At 44.0% G+C, this 18,645-nt stretch overlaps 2 protein-coding genes across 3 annotated transcripts in view; one reads left to right on the top strand and one right to left on the bottom strand.

The window, feature by feature from the left end:
* ACOX2 (acyl-CoA oxidase 2) overlaps window positions 1-15,834 on the bottom strand; it is a 30,154-nt gene extending 14,320 nt beyond the window's left edge. Inside the window, exons 1-10 of the mRNA XM_077821968.1 lie at window positions 15,817-15,834; window positions 13,900-14,068; window positions 11,646-11,808; window positions 8,451-8,602; window positions 7,455-7,562; window positions 5,317-5,436; window positions 4,629-4,744; window positions 3,632-3,804; window positions 2,154-2,316; window positions 868-1,058 (exon numbers count right to left, since the gene is read on the bottom strand). Coding sequence (XP_077678094.1) covers window positions 868-1,058; window positions 2,154-2,316; window positions 3,632-3,804; window positions 4,629-4,744; window positions 5,317-5,436; window positions 7,455-7,562; window positions 8,451-8,602; window positions 11,646-11,808; window positions 13,900-14,068; window positions 15,817-15,834 — 1,373 coding nt within the window. The remainder of the gene's footprint in view (window positions 1-867; window positions 1,059-2,153; window positions 2,317-3,631; window positions 3,805-4,628; window positions 4,745-5,316; window positions 5,437-7,454; window positions 7,563-8,450; window positions 8,603-11,645; window positions 11,809-13,899; window positions 14,069-15,816) is intronic.
* KCTD6 (potassium channel tetramerization domain containing 6) overlaps window positions 1-18,645 on the top strand; it is a 46,264-nt gene that overhangs the window by 24,324 nt on the left and 3,295 nt on the right. Inside the window, exons 4-5 of one of the 2 annotated variants that reach the window (XM_077821974.1) lie at window positions 98-240; window positions 13,787-14,124. In XM_077821974.1, coding sequence (XP_077678100.1) covers window positions 98-143 — 46 coding nt within the window. In that variant the 3' untranslated portion in view covers window positions 144-240; window positions 13,787-14,124. The remainder of the gene's footprint in view (window positions 1-97; window positions 241-13,786; window positions 14,125-18,645) is intronic. The other variant, XM_077821973.1, reaches the window with a different exon arrangement.

Raw genomic sequence — 18,645 nt, forward strand, 5'->3', positions numbered from 1 at the left:
TACCCCAGGGCTTTAAATTGCTGTCTGGGAAAGCCGGTCCAGGTACGGTGCACCGGCTTGCTTTCACCTCTGACTGAATCTCTTTTTCCATGCACAGGGAGACAGACAGAAGCAGTGTGAGCTTCACCACCAAGTCCCATTGACGTGACTCAGCCTTGAGCTGGATGGACCATCTCCAGAAGCAATAGGCTACAGTACAGAGGTCATCTCTGAGTCCGTCCTGTCTGTGCATTGCTGCAGGTACTGCCAGCAAACGCAGTGGGTGGGTAGTGGTGGAGGGGTGGGGTGGATCTCGCTCTCTTGGGACGTGGACTAGATTTTTCCCATTTTAGCTAAGTGCATGTTTTATTACTCAATTAGATATTAGCACTGCACCTTTCCTGCGTTTTATCCGCTGCAGATAATTAGCAGACTATGTATCCAAAGGAAAACAACATTACTGGAACAGACCACAGCCTGGTCTAAGTGGAACAAGTTTACCTTCTCAAAATTTAAGCTTAATTTAAAATTACCTTAAAAGGCAACAAATTCCATTGAAAACTCTTTCCCTGACTGTTATTGTGTGGAGGGGTATTTTCACTTCACCTCCCCGTGACAAAAATCTTGAGGTAGGTACAACGTATCCAATCTGTTTACAAACCACCATCACCATGGAATCTCAAGACCCGGAGCAGTAGGGATGGACAGTGACTGTTTCCCCTCCTTTCCTGCCTGTGGGCGTGAAAACTGAATCATTTGTGAAATGGGTTTGATTTGGGCATGCATTATAGGAAAGCTGTTGATGTCCTTAACTGCTTTGGAGAAGATGCTGTAGGGAGTGAGAGGACTCGGAGGCAGGTTATTACACAAACAGGAATGAATAGTTACCTGGCAGTCTGCAGGAACAGAACTGTGTTTTCCCCTTCGTAAATACAAGAAGCGACTAATTTAGTATACAAAAAAGGGAGTCCACTCAGCGCAGAGTAACCATGTCCTCCACAGGCTCTGAGACAGACCTCCGCCCCAGCCGTACAGTAGTCTGTAATTATGGCTTTAAGGCCTGAAGTAAGTGCATGAAGCTGTATAAAGCAGACACATTGTTAACAGTGAAGGAGTTTGGCCTTTGGCCACACAATTTCTGTGATGACGGCCATTAAAAGTTTATAAAAAGCTAAAGTACGGTATTCTCTGGTAAGTCTGACTACTTTAGTGTGGGTCCTCTGGCTGCAGGCAAACTCAAGGGCCTGATTTTTGTCCACTTGTGTCCTTGCAAATTTGCACATGCTCACACCATGTACGCTTTTTCTAAACCATGCTGCCTGGTGATTCATAGGCTAAGTCTACGTGGCCCCACAGTTTCGACTATGGGCATGTGACTTGCAGCATTCCTACACTGTAACTCTCTCACGTGGAACGAAAAGGTAGCTAGTTTGCATTAACTTAGTCCTGTTTGAAGAGGAGTGCATTGATACAAACTAGATCCCTTTTAATTCATGCTGCAGCATTCACATGAGGGAGTCTCAGGCTCCAGCTTCCTTATTTCTCTGGGGGTGTTTAACCTCTGCCCTTTTCCCCAAGGCCCCATGCGGGGTCTGCCTCTTTCCGCTCCTCTCTGCCCCCACCTCACCTCTTCATGCCTTGTTCCCCCTACCCTGAGTGCACTCCTCACCCCAATTTACAGGCACTCACTGGTTTTCCCCCCAAAGTTACATACTGGTTCTCAGCCCAGAATAGTTTTGCCAACCCTCTAGGATTGTCCTGGCGTCTCCAGGAATTAAAGATTGATCTTTAATTAAAGATTGATATGTGATTAAACGTCCAGGAATATGTACAACCAAAATTGGCAATCCTAGCCCAGAAGTTAATTTTTTGAGAGTGTGGAAAGACTGAAGTAAATCTGAGCCACGTTGATCTGTTGGATCATTAAAACAATGTTTTCTCAAGCTAAAAAAACCTTTCAGATGTTGTCTCTTGCATGCAGATAACTCTGGATGTCCAGATCTGAGTTGTAATCTCTCTGTGGGCCTTGGGCAAATAATTTAAGATCCTAGTGGTTCAGTTTCCCATCTGTCTAGTGGGGTGCTTTGTAAATTATTTGTGAGATCTAGGGATTAAAATGCACAGTGTGTGCAAATAATGGTAATGATTATTTTATTATTTTTGTTGCAAATTACCTCAGGTAGTGAATCAAAATTCCCCTGTTTGATCTCGGTGTATCCTTTGTTGTAGAACTCATTCACGAAGGCATTCATGAAATGAAAGGCATAGGCTGTTGCTAGCAGAGGTAGTAGCTTCTGTTGCTGAGTCTGGTAGTCTAGGATTTTTGCCTCTGGGTCACTGTAGGAAGATGATTTCTGATTATAAAGTATGGAAGGCTGTGGACAGCAATTATTATTAGTTTAGTTTGAAATGCCTTTGTAATCTAAGGAGCCCAAAGTATTTTTGCTTTGCAAGCAGGCTCCTCTGGTCTGAAAGCAGCTCACAAACTGACCAACTCCTACCAATGTTTCTGTAATAAAGGCACAGAAGGTTAAAGGTGCTTCAGCAAAATTTCTTCTTCAACTGGGGGAAAGAATAATCGAAAATAGAAGTGGAAAAGCCCTAGCAACAGCAACAACTTCATTACACAGAGACACACACTTACAGATTGTCTGGTGTTATTATCAGTATTAATAGTCCAATCCAAATGGTCAAACTTCAAAAGCTCTCTTGAATACAGAATGTGTATTTTTTAATGTGCACTGTTAGATTAAAGATTATAAAAGTATATAATACCTATCCTTTGGGTCAAACCCTGCATTTCTTATGAAAATATTTGGACCTTACTGCTTTTTTTAATAGTCTAATTTATTCTTCACTTTTTTCTGTGTTTAGTTTTTGCCCAAAATTGAGCTTGCCCGTGAAACTGAACTAGTCAGCTTCCTATTAGCAAACTGGTGCAGTGTTTGAGTTGCACATTTGAAGGAGACTTTGTTTTCACTGGAATTCTAAAATAAATAAATCAATCATGAAAGTATTTAAAGTTTTGGGTCTAAGTCAATTGTACAATAGCCATCTAACACAGTCATTACACGGGGACTTATAATGCTAATAAAAATTCTACAATGTAGCTATTCACTAGGGACAAAGTGGGTGAGGTAATATCTTTTACTGGACCAACTGTTGGTGAAAAAGAGAAACTTTCGAGCTACACAGAGCTCTTCTTCAGGTTTGGGAGTGACATGGCTACACCAACACTGCATTCACTAGCGAATCAGTTTAATGTCTCATCCACTAATAGAATGGGACTGAAGAAGAATTCTCTACCCCATCAGTGTTTTTTTCAAGATTCTGCTGGATTATGTAATCATGAAGGAAGGCCAATCAGGGAGAAGATAACAAGTGATCTTTCCTGGCTGTTGGAGTATATAAAGCTTGGGTCTTATCTCAGACAGTAATTGTGAATGGGGTCTCCTGGGATTTGGCTGAAAAGTTGTTAGTGTGAATAGCGATGGAAGATGTTAATTTCCTTTCTCAAATAGAAAGGTGAATAAACTGATGACACGGTGATGAGATCACGTGTGAAAGGAGACAGGAATAAAAGCATAAAATAGAGAAGGGGGGCACAGTGTGACACTGCACCTGTCCCCCTTGTTTATCTGCATGCCATTACCTAGGGTTCAACTTGGACTGCCGGCGAACCACAGAATATCTGATGGCGATGGTGCAGGCCCTCAACAGCATGGGTATAACTTCAGTCCAAAGCATCTGAACACGTGTCACAATCATGGTCAAGTAGTTAATCTTATCAGACCCTTGTTTCATGTAGGTGCCATCCGGTAGAACCTAGACTTTGAAATACAGAGTAATAAAACAGCACCCATGGAGGGCAATAGTTGTCTTCAGTAAAATAGATGGTTCTGTGGTCATTTTGTATTGAGCAAAATGAACATGGAACTAAATATTCCAGTATTTAAGGGACAAAGTACCCATTTTAAGATACACATGCTCTTTCTTCTGCTGACACTAATATATTTTGCCTGCATCATAATCTTTATCACAGCAGTTCCCAAACTGTGGGTTGTGACCCCAAGCGGGGTCACTCCATCAGCGGATGAGGTTGCAGCAATCCTGCATGTGTGGAGGATACCATTTTACAAAATGGTGCTCTCCACACGGCACAGCCATACGTGTGAGGTCATGCTGCATGGAAGATGCTATTTTGCTCTACAAAATGGCACCTTCCATGCAGCATGACTTCACACACACACCATGCGTGTGGGAGGTCACACTGTGCAAAGGATGCCCTTTTGTAAAGCAACATGGCATCCTCCACGCAACATGACCTTGTGTGTAGGGTGTGTGCAAGATCAGGCTGCATGGAGGCTGCCATTTTCAAATGGCGCCCTCCATCCTGTCTGGGGCTGCGGGAAGGAACACATCTGAAAATGGGGTCATGCAGGGCACATGTTTGGGAGCCGCTGCCTTAACCGCTAACTTGTAATTCCTGATGTACAGAGTACATTTAGGATACAGGTAAATTCCATCCTCATCTACAATTCCCAGTGAGTTCAACTGAAGTTGCATGCATATCTGAGGATAACATTTTTCCATAACTCTAGATGTTTTTGGATCTGCTTGAAGTGTTTGTGATTTAATGCATCACGTACCTGAGAGAATCTGCTCAGCATGTTTTCTCTGGGAATATTAATGTTCTGTAGCATGAGATAGCCATTGTCAATGTGTTCAAAATTCATTTTGGGACCGATGTCTCCCACAGTGACCCCTAAGGAATGGGAAGATGGATCCTGTTTACTTCCATTGGAACTTTGTTTTTCTTAGTACTTCAATAGGTTTGTAGATCTAGCACAAGGTAAAATTCAACTCCCTGACCCTTCCCTTGAAGAAAACTTTTCCTAGGGTGCGAGGGAGGTAACTGAATCTCAAAGGGCTGTCTGCCTACCTTACCTATCTACTGATTTATAGGTGCTGCCTGGGGACCAGGGTTCAAATGTTAATACCAAAAATGGACACAGCAGCACAGCTAGGAGCCTTGACATTTCACAATTGAAAGTAGATTTAGGCTGAAGCTGCCAAAGGGCATTACCAATGATTCTTCAGTTAAAGGGCTTGGGGGAATTATAGCTATGCTGGGTCAATGTTTGACAATTGTAAACACTGCTTGTGACTCCCCTGGAACTTCAGGAATATCTTTATAAGTACTTGGTGCTACATTGGGACAGTTGTCAGGTGTCCATGTAGAACTATTCAAAATTCCGGCCCAGTGTTTAGAAAATATGTTGAGAGTGAACTAGACAAGGTAACTGAAGCATCACTGTAGGATCTGGAGTAAATTACCTGGCACAGGTGAATGGTCACAAAGGCTGCGGATCTGCAGGATGAAGGCATGCAAACCATAGCACTTTCCTTTAATATACAACTGGGCAAAAACCACAGCGTGGGTTGCTGATCTGCCCACTAGAAGGAGAAAGAATACCAGGTTTCTCTAAGATTAGATACAATAAATGCTTTTATAGTTCAATGCAGCAGACTGGTTCTGTTTGACGTAACACATGTAGTAGTCGATAGTGAATGGTTCCTCGAGGAAGATGTGATCTAGTGGATTGAGCAGGGACCTTGGGAGCCAGGAAGTCCCTGAGTAGTTCTCCTAGCACTGTTCATTTTCTGGATTATCTTGTGCAAATCACTTAATCCTCCTGCCTCAGTTTCCCTTTGAAATGAGGAGATTCATCTACGTAAATAGTTAATGTTCATACAGGTCCTAGAATATTTAAGATGCTATTGAAGTGTGAAGTATTTTGTAGTAATTGCCTTGGGTTCTGCAGTTGTATGTGGAACGTGCCATCCTCAAACCAAGGGGAACCTGAGACACTGGCTTGTGAGTATAGGTTCTGATACTCTGCACTTCTGTAGCTTTCCCGACATTAGTGAATTTGTCCTCTCAACATCCTGCACAGGGGGTACTGGGTGTGTTATCCCAGTGTTACAGATAAGGAAACTAGCACAAGAAATGAATGCCCTGATCCCACGGCTCCTGGTTCCATCCTTCTCTGTAATCAGAAAACTATTCCTACCTTCCTTCCACATGCAGACTGAGGGGACAAAACCCAGTCCTTTCGCTGGTTTCTAATTTCTAAAGGTATTTTGGGAAAGCCTGCCACCTGCTGGTAGCAAACTGATCGCAGGGTTAATTGTGATCTGTGAGTACCTACGCAGGGAGAAGACATCAGCCACTTGTGATATTGGGGACTGTGGCTTTTAGGGCTGAGCTTCTCAGACAGATGCTGGTTGGGGTGTGGTGAAGCTCTTGTTAAACACAGTCAGTTGGAACTGGACAGAGAATAAAGCAGAGCTCTCGCAAGCGCCTTAAGCACTGAGTGATCACTGCACACCACAGGAGGGAGCCCTTTGCTACAGCAGGCAGAGTCTGTATTTCCACAGGTTTCAGAGTAGCAGCCGGGTTAGTCTGTATTCGCAAAAAGAAAGGAGTACTTGCGGCACCTTAGAGACTAACCAATTTATTTGAGCATGAGCTTTCGTGAGCTAAAGTCTGCTGCAGTTTCCACGGTATGCATCCGATGCAGTGAGCTGTAGCTCACGAAAGCTTATGCTCAGATAAATTGGTTAGTCTCTAAGGTGCCACAAGTCCTCCTGTTCTTTTTGTATCTCCACACTGCATTTGGAGGTGTGCTTGCAGCATGTGTAGATGTACACGAGCTAGCTTCACTCGAGCTAGCAAGAGTATCAACAGCAGTGAAACCATGGTACCGCGGAGTAGCCAACCGAGTGAGTACCCAGGGTTCCAGGCAGGATTGAACTGCCCATGCTGTAGCCCATGTTACTGCAGCTTCACTGCTCTGCTACCCAAGTGTGCGAGGTTAAAGCTATCTGAGGTGTGTCCATACATGCTGCAATCACATCTCCAGTTGCCATGTCGACTTACCCAAAGGCTTAACAAGATCCAGTTGCTGGAAATTGAAGCTAGAAATTTTTAATTGGAGTTAGGGTGAAATGTTTAACAGTGGGGGATAATTAACCTCTGGAACAACTTACCAAAGGGGGTGATAAATTCACTATCACTTGAGTCTTTAAATTGAGACTGGAAGTAACTCCAAGATCTGTTTTAGTTCAACCACAAGTCACTGGGCACACAGTGTCACTTGGAGTAGAGAAGAAGGATTCCCTGCATAGCAGGAGTCACTGGGTGGATCTCTCTGGCCTGTGCTGTGCTGGAGGTCAGTCTAGATGATCATAATGGTCCCTTTTGACTTTTAAATACATGAATAAATATTTACAACAAGTGGCTCACCCAGTCACAAAGCTCAGCTTTAAAATGTAATCCTAATATGTTTTAGGGAGTAAGCAAAGGCAGCTTTGACACCCACATGCCAAGTTAAGTCGGGGAGCGGGAGAGGAGAGTGACTGAATGGTGCAGACTAGGAACACTAGAGTGTAATTCTGAGTTTGGTACTTACAGTCTCCAGGCCACCACTTCATTGCAGAGATCTTTGGTGTATTCAGTGTAAATTCCTGAGTGGAAATGTCAAAAACCGCTGTTGTCTCCAAACCCCGAAGAAATGTCCCTGCACAAAAATAAATGGACATAATCCCTCAGTATGTCAGAAGGGTCTCTGAGAGACAGACACCACATCCTTGAGGCCTCACTGAAGAAAAGTGACACGGGACCTCTGGTAGATCGTTAGCTCTCCCTTCCTACCAGACCCCTTCCTCTCAGAGAAGGATCTGCCAGAGACTGTGCATTCAGTGCAGGCCCTTGCAGCTGTCTCCATAGGATATTTAAGGCTGGGCCTAACCGGTTGGCTTCTGGAGTCTTTTTACACTATCTTTTTTTTCCCTGAGTTAACTTGCAGTCGTTACACCTTTTTGGAAGCTAGTATGGACACTCCCCAAATGTTGTGGTTTACTTTCTGGCTTGGAACCAGCCTGGTGAGTGCTACCCTAAAACCCATCTCCCAAGCACATCTACCCTTGATGTAACCTGGCAAATCCCTCTCCCAGGAATAGAAAACGTATAACCAAATATATCCCCCCAACCAACTCCTGGGATGAGGGTGACCCTCTTGGATCCCTGTTTTCTGGCATCCAACTGCAAGTCTTCCCCTTCCACCACCTGAACTTTTCAGAATCAAAAAGCAAAGCTCAGCTTCCAGCAGACTTTCTCTGACACTCATTTTTTTCCTGCCAGCTCTATAAAGCGAGAAAGGCTTTTCCTCTTCCTTTGGGACTCTCGTGCAATCCACAGCTGAACATCTCCACAGCCTCTAAACTCAAGTCTCTGAAATTTGTTGGGTGGGAGCAGCTGATTGACCCAAAGGGCGTCTCATGTTGTAAAAAATCTTTGGCCATATCCTAAGATGAAGTCCATGAGGCTGAGCCAATTTACACCAATTGAGCATCTGGGCCAGTGTTTTTCTTCCTAAGGAAAAGCTACATTTTCTCTGTAAACTTACCATGTCCCAATTCAGTTTGAGCATAGGTTCCTATAATGTGGTATTTGTCAGCAGGTGGGATCCACTTGGCAATCTGTTCATCTGTTCCCAGGGCCAAGATACTGTTCTTAAAGACTCTGTGGACGTTAAATGCTAGGTCTCCTCCAAGTGCCCTGAAAGGAACGTACGGACAGTATTCTGCATGAGTGCTAGTTCCAAGAATATGGTTAATGCAACCGTCCCAATGCATAAGGCATTTTTAAAAAAACTTCAGCACCTATCAGTTCTGAGTTCCCATTGTTACTGACCTTTTGAATTAATTTTGTAACAGAATGCATCTACACAGGAAGTGCGAGAAAAATAATCCTTCAAAGCTGGTTCTGTTTTGTCTTTAATAGCATACCTTGCTTGAGAGTTATTTGTTTGATGATTACACCTCCCTTGTCTTTTAATTGGCAATGTGGAAAGGTGTTCTCTCTTTTCGGATCAGCTTAGTAGTATTGAACTGAGATTCTAAAAAACACCATCCAACCCCTAAACTTTCTTTGATTTTTATTAACCCTTTCTTCTCTTTTCCCCCTTTCATCTTTCCTCTTCCTTCTATTTAAATCACAACCAAAAATACTGAATATCACTGATTTCAGCTGGAACAGACTGAGCTGCATCTGCTGTCACTTAGGACTTAGACAACTTTGAACTTACCTAACTTTTTTTTAAAATGTCTAGTCAGTTCCTCTGACAACATGCCAGCCGTCTCAACTGCATGGTGCCGTCCCAGAATGGTGCATTCTAAGATTCTGCAGCCCATAGGAACTTAGATAATCTCATTTCAGTAGCACATGGTGAAAATTTCTCTTTTGTAAAATATTTAATTATTTGTATAAAATAGAAACAGTGAGAAGAAGTAGAAGGAGTCTGAAGTACCTTCCTTCTGGAGTTTCTCCTTCTGCACAGAAGGTAGCTCATGTTTTGTCACATGTGGAAATCTTTGCTCAGCGGAGCTGATTAATCTATTTTAGATCTATCTATCTTGAATCTAATCTATCTTAGATCATTCGCAACCCCTTGTTTTACTGCAATGCCACCACAGGAACCTCTGTTAGAAACTGATGGACACCTGTTCTCTTTGATAAATGATCATCCCCTTCCTGTTATACAGGACCTTGGAGAGCTTCAAGATCATCTAGGGTGGGGCGGAAGAAATGTGTGTAAGGGAATGGTTGAAGGAAGATTGCACTGGACAATAGTGATACACGCTTTAGCTAGCTAGCTAGGAATATACATTATTAAAAATGAATTTTCAAAACAGTTTGTAGAGATACTTGCCACTGTTTCGCTATCTCTGTCATAAACATACAGCTAAGGGTAGCATAAAATCCCTCCTTTACCTGTACGGGGTTAAGAAGCTCAAATAACCTGGTTGGCACCTGACCAAAAGGACCAATAAGGGAAGAAGATCCTTTCAAATCTGTGGGGGGAGGTTTTTGTTTGTGCCCTCTTTGTTGTTCTCTCTCGGACAGAGAGGGACCAGGGCAGGAAAAAAACATCTCCTAAAACCCTACCTGAAATAAGCATCTAAGATTACAAAAATTGTCAGTAATAGCAAGGAAATGCGTTAGATTATCTTTAGTTTTAGCTTGTGAATTTTTCCTACGCTAAGAGGGAGGTTTATTCCTGCTTTTTGTAAATTTGAAGTTGAGCCTAGAGGGGAATCCTGTGTGTTTTAAATCTTATTACCCTGTAAAATTACCTTCCATCCTGATTTTATAGAAGTGCTTCTTTTACTTTTTTCTTTATAATAAAGTTCTTCTTTTAAGAACCTGATTGGTTTTTCGTGTCATAAAAACTCAAGGGTCTGGTCTGTGCTTACTTGGTTAACCTGTTGGTTGGTATATTATTCTCAAGCCTCTCCAGGAAAGGGGGTGTAGAGGTTTGGGGGGATATTTTGGGGAAACAGGAACTCCAAGTGGTCCTTTTCCTGAATCTTTGTCTAACTCACTTGGTGGTGGCAGCAATACTGTCCAAGGACAAGGAAGGATTTGTGCCTTGGGGAAGTTTTTAACCTAAGCTGGTAGAAATAAGCTTATGGGGTCTTTCATGCACATCTGTACCCCAGAGTTCAGAGTGGGGAGGGAACCCTGACAATCTCCAGCACTGTGAGGCCCTTTGAAGAACTTGCCATGTGATTATATATGAGATGCAGGCTAGGGACTCGGTCCTCCTGCAAGGTACTCAGCCCTGTTTCAACAAAGCACTTATGCACACGCTTAACTGGAAGCACATGACTAGTCCCATTAATGTAAATGGGGAAAGGGCCCTGATGAAAGCAGATGTGGTGGGTTATCATCAGGGTGCTGATTAGTTATTTTCTTATTTTCTGGTTGGGGAAAGCCGCTGGTTATTTTGTCATTGCATTTAAAAATTCTATCAAAGGAGCCCAGAACCCAGGGTAGCAGCTTTCCTCCTTTATGCATATAGCTAAATAAATACACGAACCAAACATTTTTTTATTAAAAAAATGGAACTTATCCAACAACTTTGTAAATTCCCTGCCTTTTTCATGAATTCAAAAGCTGAGCTGCAGTGACTGTTTGCAAACCACGTTGTCAGATTGTCGTACTAGTGGCCTTTCGCTGGAGTAGCGTTTTATCCTACGGAAGAGACTTAAAAAGTCAGTTGGGACGGCATTCTCTGGTTTCAACTGTGGGGATGAGAACCTTTCATGGGGAATCGGAGTTATCAGTCCAGGCCTCATGCCACCACCTCGCGGGTAAATGCTGACCTTCCACTCGCACATTTCAACTCGGAATTTTTAATGTGTTTCTGGTTGTTCTTGTGGATCATGTGAGTTGGGAGCCCGGCCTGAGTTCTTCCAGGCCACATCTGTCTTCACAAGCAGCACCCGTGGGAAGGGAGTGTGAAAGGACAGTGCGAGGAAGCTGGATCTGCTGCCATTTCCAGTATGCTGAGTCACCTTTATTACTCTGCAGGAGCAGCTGTATGCTACTTCTTGAGTGGTTCCCTTGGAGTTTTATACCAATGTTTTTCTTTCCTCTGAGGCAGAGTGCTAAAGTAAAAATCTGTAGCATGCTTGTGGGGGAACCCCTGTTAATCCGTCCATTAACAGTTGCAGCCTCCAGCCTCTTAACTGGGGTGTGTGTGATTTAAGCAGATTTTTTTTTAAAAGAAAAATAATAACAATATTAAAGCCATTACCTGTAGCAGTACTTAATTTCAGGCCTGTTTTCAGTCCATCCCATTTGATGCATCTTCTCTTTGAGGTGGACAGACTTTCTGACTGCTGCTTCATACCTCTCATTCTGGCTCTGAAAGTATTGGTTTTCTCTGCTAAAGCCGGGGTCACTGTGGATAACTGCCTCTGTAAAACAGAACAGGAGAGCTCACTCTGCGGTAATACAGCTTGGGGTCCTCTGCCCCAATATGATTAGTCTCTCAGCAAACCCTGAGCTGTGTTTGAAAGCAAGCTGCAGCCATGGAAAGCTTTACCACGGTGTTGGCTGCCCACAGGGAAAGCCTCACCTGGCAGAACTCTCTGCAGACAACTCTGGTCCCAGCATCTATTTCAGGTGAGGCAGAGCTATGTGATCTACACAGGCAAGGATTCGACCTGATCAAACTCACAGAATCCCCCTCTTCCCTTCACAGCTTAATTTTAGTGATCTGTTTTCCAGCCCTCCTTCGCATGACAAGGCCAGAAACCTCCTCCAGACCACACATGCTCCCGCTCTGGCCCCCTCCTTGGCATTGGCATGGCTGTAGGCTTTGTTTGCAGCCAGGCTACCTCCAGAGTCCTGTCTGCATGGTGAGTACAAGCGGTATGGTAACCTGGTCATGACATGCTCGTTTGACACGGCTACCACACCACATTGTATTGTGTCCACACAGCCGGTGTTTCGTAACACAACCCTGTATCCAACTGTGTTTGCCTGCCCACCCATACCATGCTGCATCACTGTCTTTGTGTCAGTGCATCCTAGGACTACCCTGGCCACTGTCCCATACTGCCTCAGCTGGGGGACAGTGCCCAGGGGACATGTGCATCATGTGGAGCAATGCACTCTGGGATCCCAGCTCTCTATGCAGCAGGGTAGGAAGGACCAGTCAAATCAGTTGCCTACTTGTAGTTAGGGAGTGTGACAGTCAGGGTCCAGACACCCCTAGGGGAGAACAGGGGTGTCAAGTTTCCTTCCCCACTCTGAACTCTAGGGTACAGATGTGGGGACCCGCATGAAAGACCCCCTAAGCTTATTCATACCAGCTTAGGTTAAAAACTTCCCCAAGGTACAAACTTTGCCTTGTCCTTGAACCGTATGCTGCCACAACCAAGCGTTTTAAATAAAGACCAGGGAAAGAGACCACTTGGAGACGTCTTCCCCAAAAATATCCCCCCAAGCCCTACACCCCCTTTCCTGGGGAAGGCTTGATAAGAATCCTCACCAATTTGTACAGGTGAACACAGACCCAAACCCTTGGATCTTAAGAACGATGAAAAATCAATCAGGTTCTTAAAAGAAGAATTTTAATTAAAGAAAAGGTAAAAGAATCACCTCTGTAAAATCAAGATGGTAAATACCTTACAAGATAATCAGATTCAAAACATAGAGAATCCCTCTAGGCAAAATCTTAAGTTACAAAAAGACACAAAAACAGGAATATACATTCCATCCAGCACAACTTATTTTACCAGCCATTAAACAAAAGGAAATCTAACTCATCTCTATCTAGATTACTTACTAACTTAACAGGAGTCGTGAGGCTGCATTCCTGATCTGTTCCTGGCAGAATCATCACACAGACAGACAAACCCTTTGTTCCCCCCACTCCAGATTTGAAAGTATCTTGTCCTCTCATTGGTCATTTTGGGTCAGGTGCCAGCTAGGTTACCTTAGCTTCTTAACCCTTTACAGGTGAAAGGGTTTTGCCTCTGGCCAGGAGGGATTTTATAGCACTGTATGCAGAAAGGTGGTTACCCTTCCCTTTAGATTTATGACAATGGGTCTGAACCCCAAAGAATAAGCAATTGAATCAACTGGTTGCATACAACGTTGTGTATCACAATATGTTGAGTACAGTCCTTTATGAAAGCTTGTAATGTTCTGAACTTGATGGTCATTGTGAAATATGTATACAGACCGGGGTTTTGAATCTGTGACCTTTAGTACAATTTCAAATGCACCTCCCAGCCTAAAAAACTGCAGAGCGGAGCCAGGTAGAGACTTGATCCAGTCGGAACAGCTACAGAAGCAGATAAAGCAGGGACCTTTGGCCCTTCAGAGAATTATCGGCCCCTTATGACATTTTATTTGCTTTAATTTTTTATTGCTTGATCTGAGGAGACGGTTCCTCACTGGGTATAAGAGTCACCACTGCAGAGAAGAAACAGACATAACAGGGACATGGAAATGTCTCTCTCATTCAGAAAGCATCAAGTCTTCTAAAGGCCACTCACCTACTGCCCTCCGTGTCCTGGTGTTGTCAGCACCTCCATCCAATATGGTAGTGAGCCTCTCCACACTGAAGGAGGCAGTCTGCCTTTCAGCTTGAAGGTCGGGATTCACATCTCTGCTACCAGAGCTCCTGAAATAGCTACTCCTGTTCCACTGGGCCATCTGAGATTGCTGGAATCCCAGAGAACAGATGGTATGAATTAGTCTGTCAGCCCTCGAAAACCCAGGTGAGCATCCCCTATGGCAGCATTTTCATTACCTACTTGCAAGTCTAGAGCTGGTCTTACAACGAGGATGAATTATGCTTAGTTCAGTTCAGAGGACTGATGCTATTTTGCTGGATTTTTCTGATAATGTGGTGTTTTGTGCAACCAAAAGAACTGTAAAGGCACCAGCTGATTGGCTTCCACTAAGCAGATACTAACTCAGCCTGGCAAAATCCTACGTGTGCAGGGTAGGCACTTTCTTTTCCCCCAGTGAATTGGCAAATAGAATACTGTATGTTTTCTGTTACGGGCATCCATCATCAACACAAAAGGTGCAGGAGTAGATATTGTCCCCAGGCAGGTAAATTTTCAGGAGAATTTAATAGAATATGCGGATCTGCATGACTGTTTAAACCCCACCATATGGCAGCATAGAATGATGATGTTTAGGACACTTGATGGCACATGGTCATCTTGGATTAGGACTCAAAATGTAAGAGTTTAAGGAAAGAGATTCCTGTTACGTTTTACTTTAAAAATTCCTATCAAAACTACTCTTCCTTCCCCATCCCCCATTCTAAATGTCTCTGGTAGTGTTTGCATCCGAAACATTGCAACATTGCAGGGAATGCATAGGCATGTGTGAACACAAGCAACTGACCTGACTTCAACTGCTCCCAGAGATCCAGTTCCAGGACTGCAGCTATAGTGCATACACTGTATAGCAATTTGAAAAGCTCCCTTTACACGACCACAACATATCTGGAGCAGACTCACAATTCCTCCATTACATGTTGAACGGAAAAAAGGGCCATAAACAGTCTCTTACCCTTAAAACAGAAGTTCTTCCCTTAAAACTATCCCACTCCTCTTTCTGGAGAAAGTCAGGGGGAGAAAAGGTCACTAGGTTCTGGTTTTTACCTGGTTAACGTCCCCTATCCAACATGTTGCTTATTAACCCTGACAGGTAATGACTGAGCAAGAAGTAGGCTTCCTGACTACTTAACACAATTAAGCACAGTTGTAGCTGGGACACTTTTGTTTTGTTTTTTAATGAGATGCATATGTTGATAGTACTTTAATTTAGGATTGAGAGTAAGCTGTTTAGAAGAGTTGCTGAAAAATAAGGATTTAATTACTACAGAATCATTTAATTCATGGGAAAGGAAAGGAAAATTGAATATGCTCTTTCAATTAATTGCAGTTATGCTCTCAGACACTCTCTGATACTTTCTAGTTCAACCACATGTTACTGATGCAGGAATCACTCGGTGAAATTCTGTATCCTGTGCATCCTAATGGTCCCGTCTGGCTTTAAAATCTGCCTACATGTAACCGTAACTCTACCCAAACGTACAATCCTATTGCTGAGTAAAAGGATCCCCAGTTCAGCCGGAGTTGATGAGAGGCTGTCTGGCTTCATAAACCTATCTGTCACTCCGAGACATTGCAATTTTCGAAGCCCTGAGCAAGATGGATCTTAACTCCTGGCATGATCTTAAGGCATTGATTCAGGGTCCGCCTGTTATTGTCTAGGCATAGAAACGTCGCTCAAACCAGAGCTTCCCAATAAAACAAATGTAATCGACTGCCCTTGCTGTACAGTGAAAAGCAAACGTGGCAGCTTAGAGGTAACCAGTAACCATCCGCTTCATGCTCCTACTTTGGGTTAGCTGCCCTTCATTCCCCATGCAAACACGCACACTCACCTACCTTCCCCTTGGCAGCCATTAGAGGGAAAGTTGCATCTCCACTCCAGTCCCAACTTGCTCAGCAGCTGACTGCACACTCCCTTCCCCAGGACGCTCCGTGTCAGGCTTTGTCATTAACTCCTTGTTGTGCGGTGCACGCTGGCTGCAGTGCACCGCCAGTGCCCTCTAGTGGGTGGCACCTCACATCTGCTCCACATCTGCAGTGAGCAGAAGGGCTGACCCCAAGCACTCACAACACAGGCATCCCCCCCCAAAACTCCAGGCGGTCGATTTTTAAAAGTGGTTTTGTTTTTGGTTGGCCCGCTGACTATTCACCCCTTTGGGGACACCCCAGCCCTGCAACGTGTGTGGGTGTGAGATCGTTTTGGGGTGGAAATTCAACGTAAATGCGCACACACAAACACAGGCCTGCTCCTTAGCCGCGTGGCGGGGGCTCCTGTCCCTTCCCCTAGCCTGGGGGTGGCAGAGCTGTCTCTCTGTCCCCTTCCATGCCCCCCAACCCTGTCACTCTCTCCTTCCTCCAGCCTCGAGCTCCTGCCCCATCACCCCCTTCTGGCTCCCTCCGTCTCAGACCCTCACCTGCTCCCTGGCCCTCCCACTCATATTCCCTTTTCCCTCTGGCTTCTGCCACATCACCATCTCCCTCCCGCTCCCTCTCTGCCCCCCCAGTATTTCTCCCTGTCCTGCTCAATTCTTCCACCTTCCACAGTTCACAGATTGTAAGGCCAGGGGGGACCATTACGATCGTGCAGCAGAACACAGGACTGCACCCCAGGGTGCTTCCCCCAGGTACTCTCTATCCCTGCCCCTTCCCGACCACATTTTCCCTTTATATCACCTCACAGGGCCGCCCCGCCTCTCGGCAGCATAGGGGCTAGCCATGTTTGCTGAGGGCCGGCAGATACACGCTCTCTCAACCCACCTACTTTGTTTGGCATATGTTGCCCTCGGGGTCTCTGACACACTGGCATATGACAGCTCTGGGGGCCCGAGCATGCTGCAGGCCGTGGCAGCGTGCAGCCGGTGAGGGAAAGGGAACTGTCTCTGAAGCAGTGTCGCACTCCCTACTGTGCTAGGCGGCTGAGTCTTCTCCCATGCAGGCTCTGTGTCGCAGCCACCTCCATCATGGGCTTCTGGGTGTGGTGACAATGTGGGGCAGGCGCTAGAAAATTAGCGGCATCATTAGTGAGAGCAGGAAGGCCAGACACTATTTCAATGCCCCTGCCCCCAGTTACGTGTGCAGCAAAGGCAAAGTCTGGATTGAAGGTGGGCAACAGAGCTTCGTTGAAGGGCCTCTTGCCAGTGAGAAGTTGTCCCCACTTCAGATCTCCATTGCCCAGTCCAGAAGTGGGTAGACAGGAAAGGAGGCGACAGGAAATATTGAGGGGTCACTATTTGTTTCACAAAAGCAAAAGCGTAAAGTTTTGGTTTGAACTGCATGGCAGACACGGAGATTCAGCGGTGAACCATTGTTTAATGCAACAGGAGACTGTCTGAGAGCAAAGATCTGTGTGTGACTGAAGGACCCTGGAAGGCAGATTTACTCTGACAATAGAACACTTAATATTTGCTTTATCCCTCGCTGTCAATAATTCACTTTAGAGTAAGGCAATTCCTAACAGAAGCAAAACAGGTTTTGATACTTTTATAGTATGCACTTGTGAAAATCCTCTTAGGCATGAAGAGTGCATTTGGGAAGACACTCAAAGGAGATTTTTGTTCAGTCCCCCTCAGACAGATCCTAAAGGCAATGCTTCTTCGGATACCTCTTTAAAAATGGGTGTGGGCCAGGAGCTGTGTGGATGCTTTTGCTAATTTCATTTAAAATGTTTCAGTCTTTTCAGTGAAAATGAAAACTTGCCATTTTCATGATAAAAATGTAAAAAGTTTCTCTGCAGAAATGGTGACATTTTGTCTGGGTCCTTCCTTTTCTTTCTATATGCCTTGGTATCTGAGGGAGTCTGAAAACTTGACTATTGGTTTCCTGAAAGCAATGGTGCCCTTGACATAGTTTGCTAAATTCATGGGAAAATCTGTTTCTTCATTTGAAAACTGAGAGTTACAAACAGCCCCAGGAATCTGTTACATGGACGCCTACGGGCTGAAGATAACAATGAAGTTTAGTTCTTTGCATCTTGTTCTGATTGTAACAATTACAAGAGAGATTGTAGATGTGTATGTTGGTGTCAAAAAAAGACTGAAACTGAGCATAGCTACAGAAATTACTGCCCCCCCCCAAAAGACTTGACTCCTAAAGATCAGGTTCATGTATAGATCTTATTCTATTTTTTATTTGTTTTCTTGTTGTTTTATTTTTGCCCAAATATGGTGGAATTTAGACCAAGTCAGCATTCAAATTCAAAATGGCCTCATTCCTAATAATATCCAAGACCATAGGTATAGTTTTTATTTGTGATTATTATTACAATTGCAAAGGTTAAGGGTTTCTGATTCTGTTTACACAACAGTTTTGAGATGCTGTAAGTGTGGCAAGTTTTTGAAATAACTGTATTTTTAAAATTTGCTTATAACTTAAGTATATTCAAGACTTAAAGTGAATCAAAAATTGCTACCATTACAAATGACTGCTATTTAGACATTCTGTATGGAGTTTTGTGAAATGTGAAACACTGATGACTTGACTGTTTGGTTAAGTAATCAGAGAGCAGTTTTCAGGAGAGATAAACCATGCAGAATCCCTGCTCTTCCCCTCAGCTCCCATACACAACCAGAAGATTTTGGTGTCACTCAAAAGTAATTTGAAATAAACATGACAGTGCATAGGTAAAGTTTTTAAAAGATGCTTATCATCCCTTTTAGTGTAAAGAAG

Source organism: Eretmochelys imbricata, chromosome 7 (genome assembly GCF_965152235.1).
Source record: "Eretmochelys imbricata isolate rEreImb1 chromosome 7, rEreImb1.hap1, whole genome shotgun sequence".
Classification (NCBI taxonomy): Eukaryota; Metazoa; Chordata; order Testudines; family Cheloniidae; genus Eretmochelys; species Eretmochelys imbricata.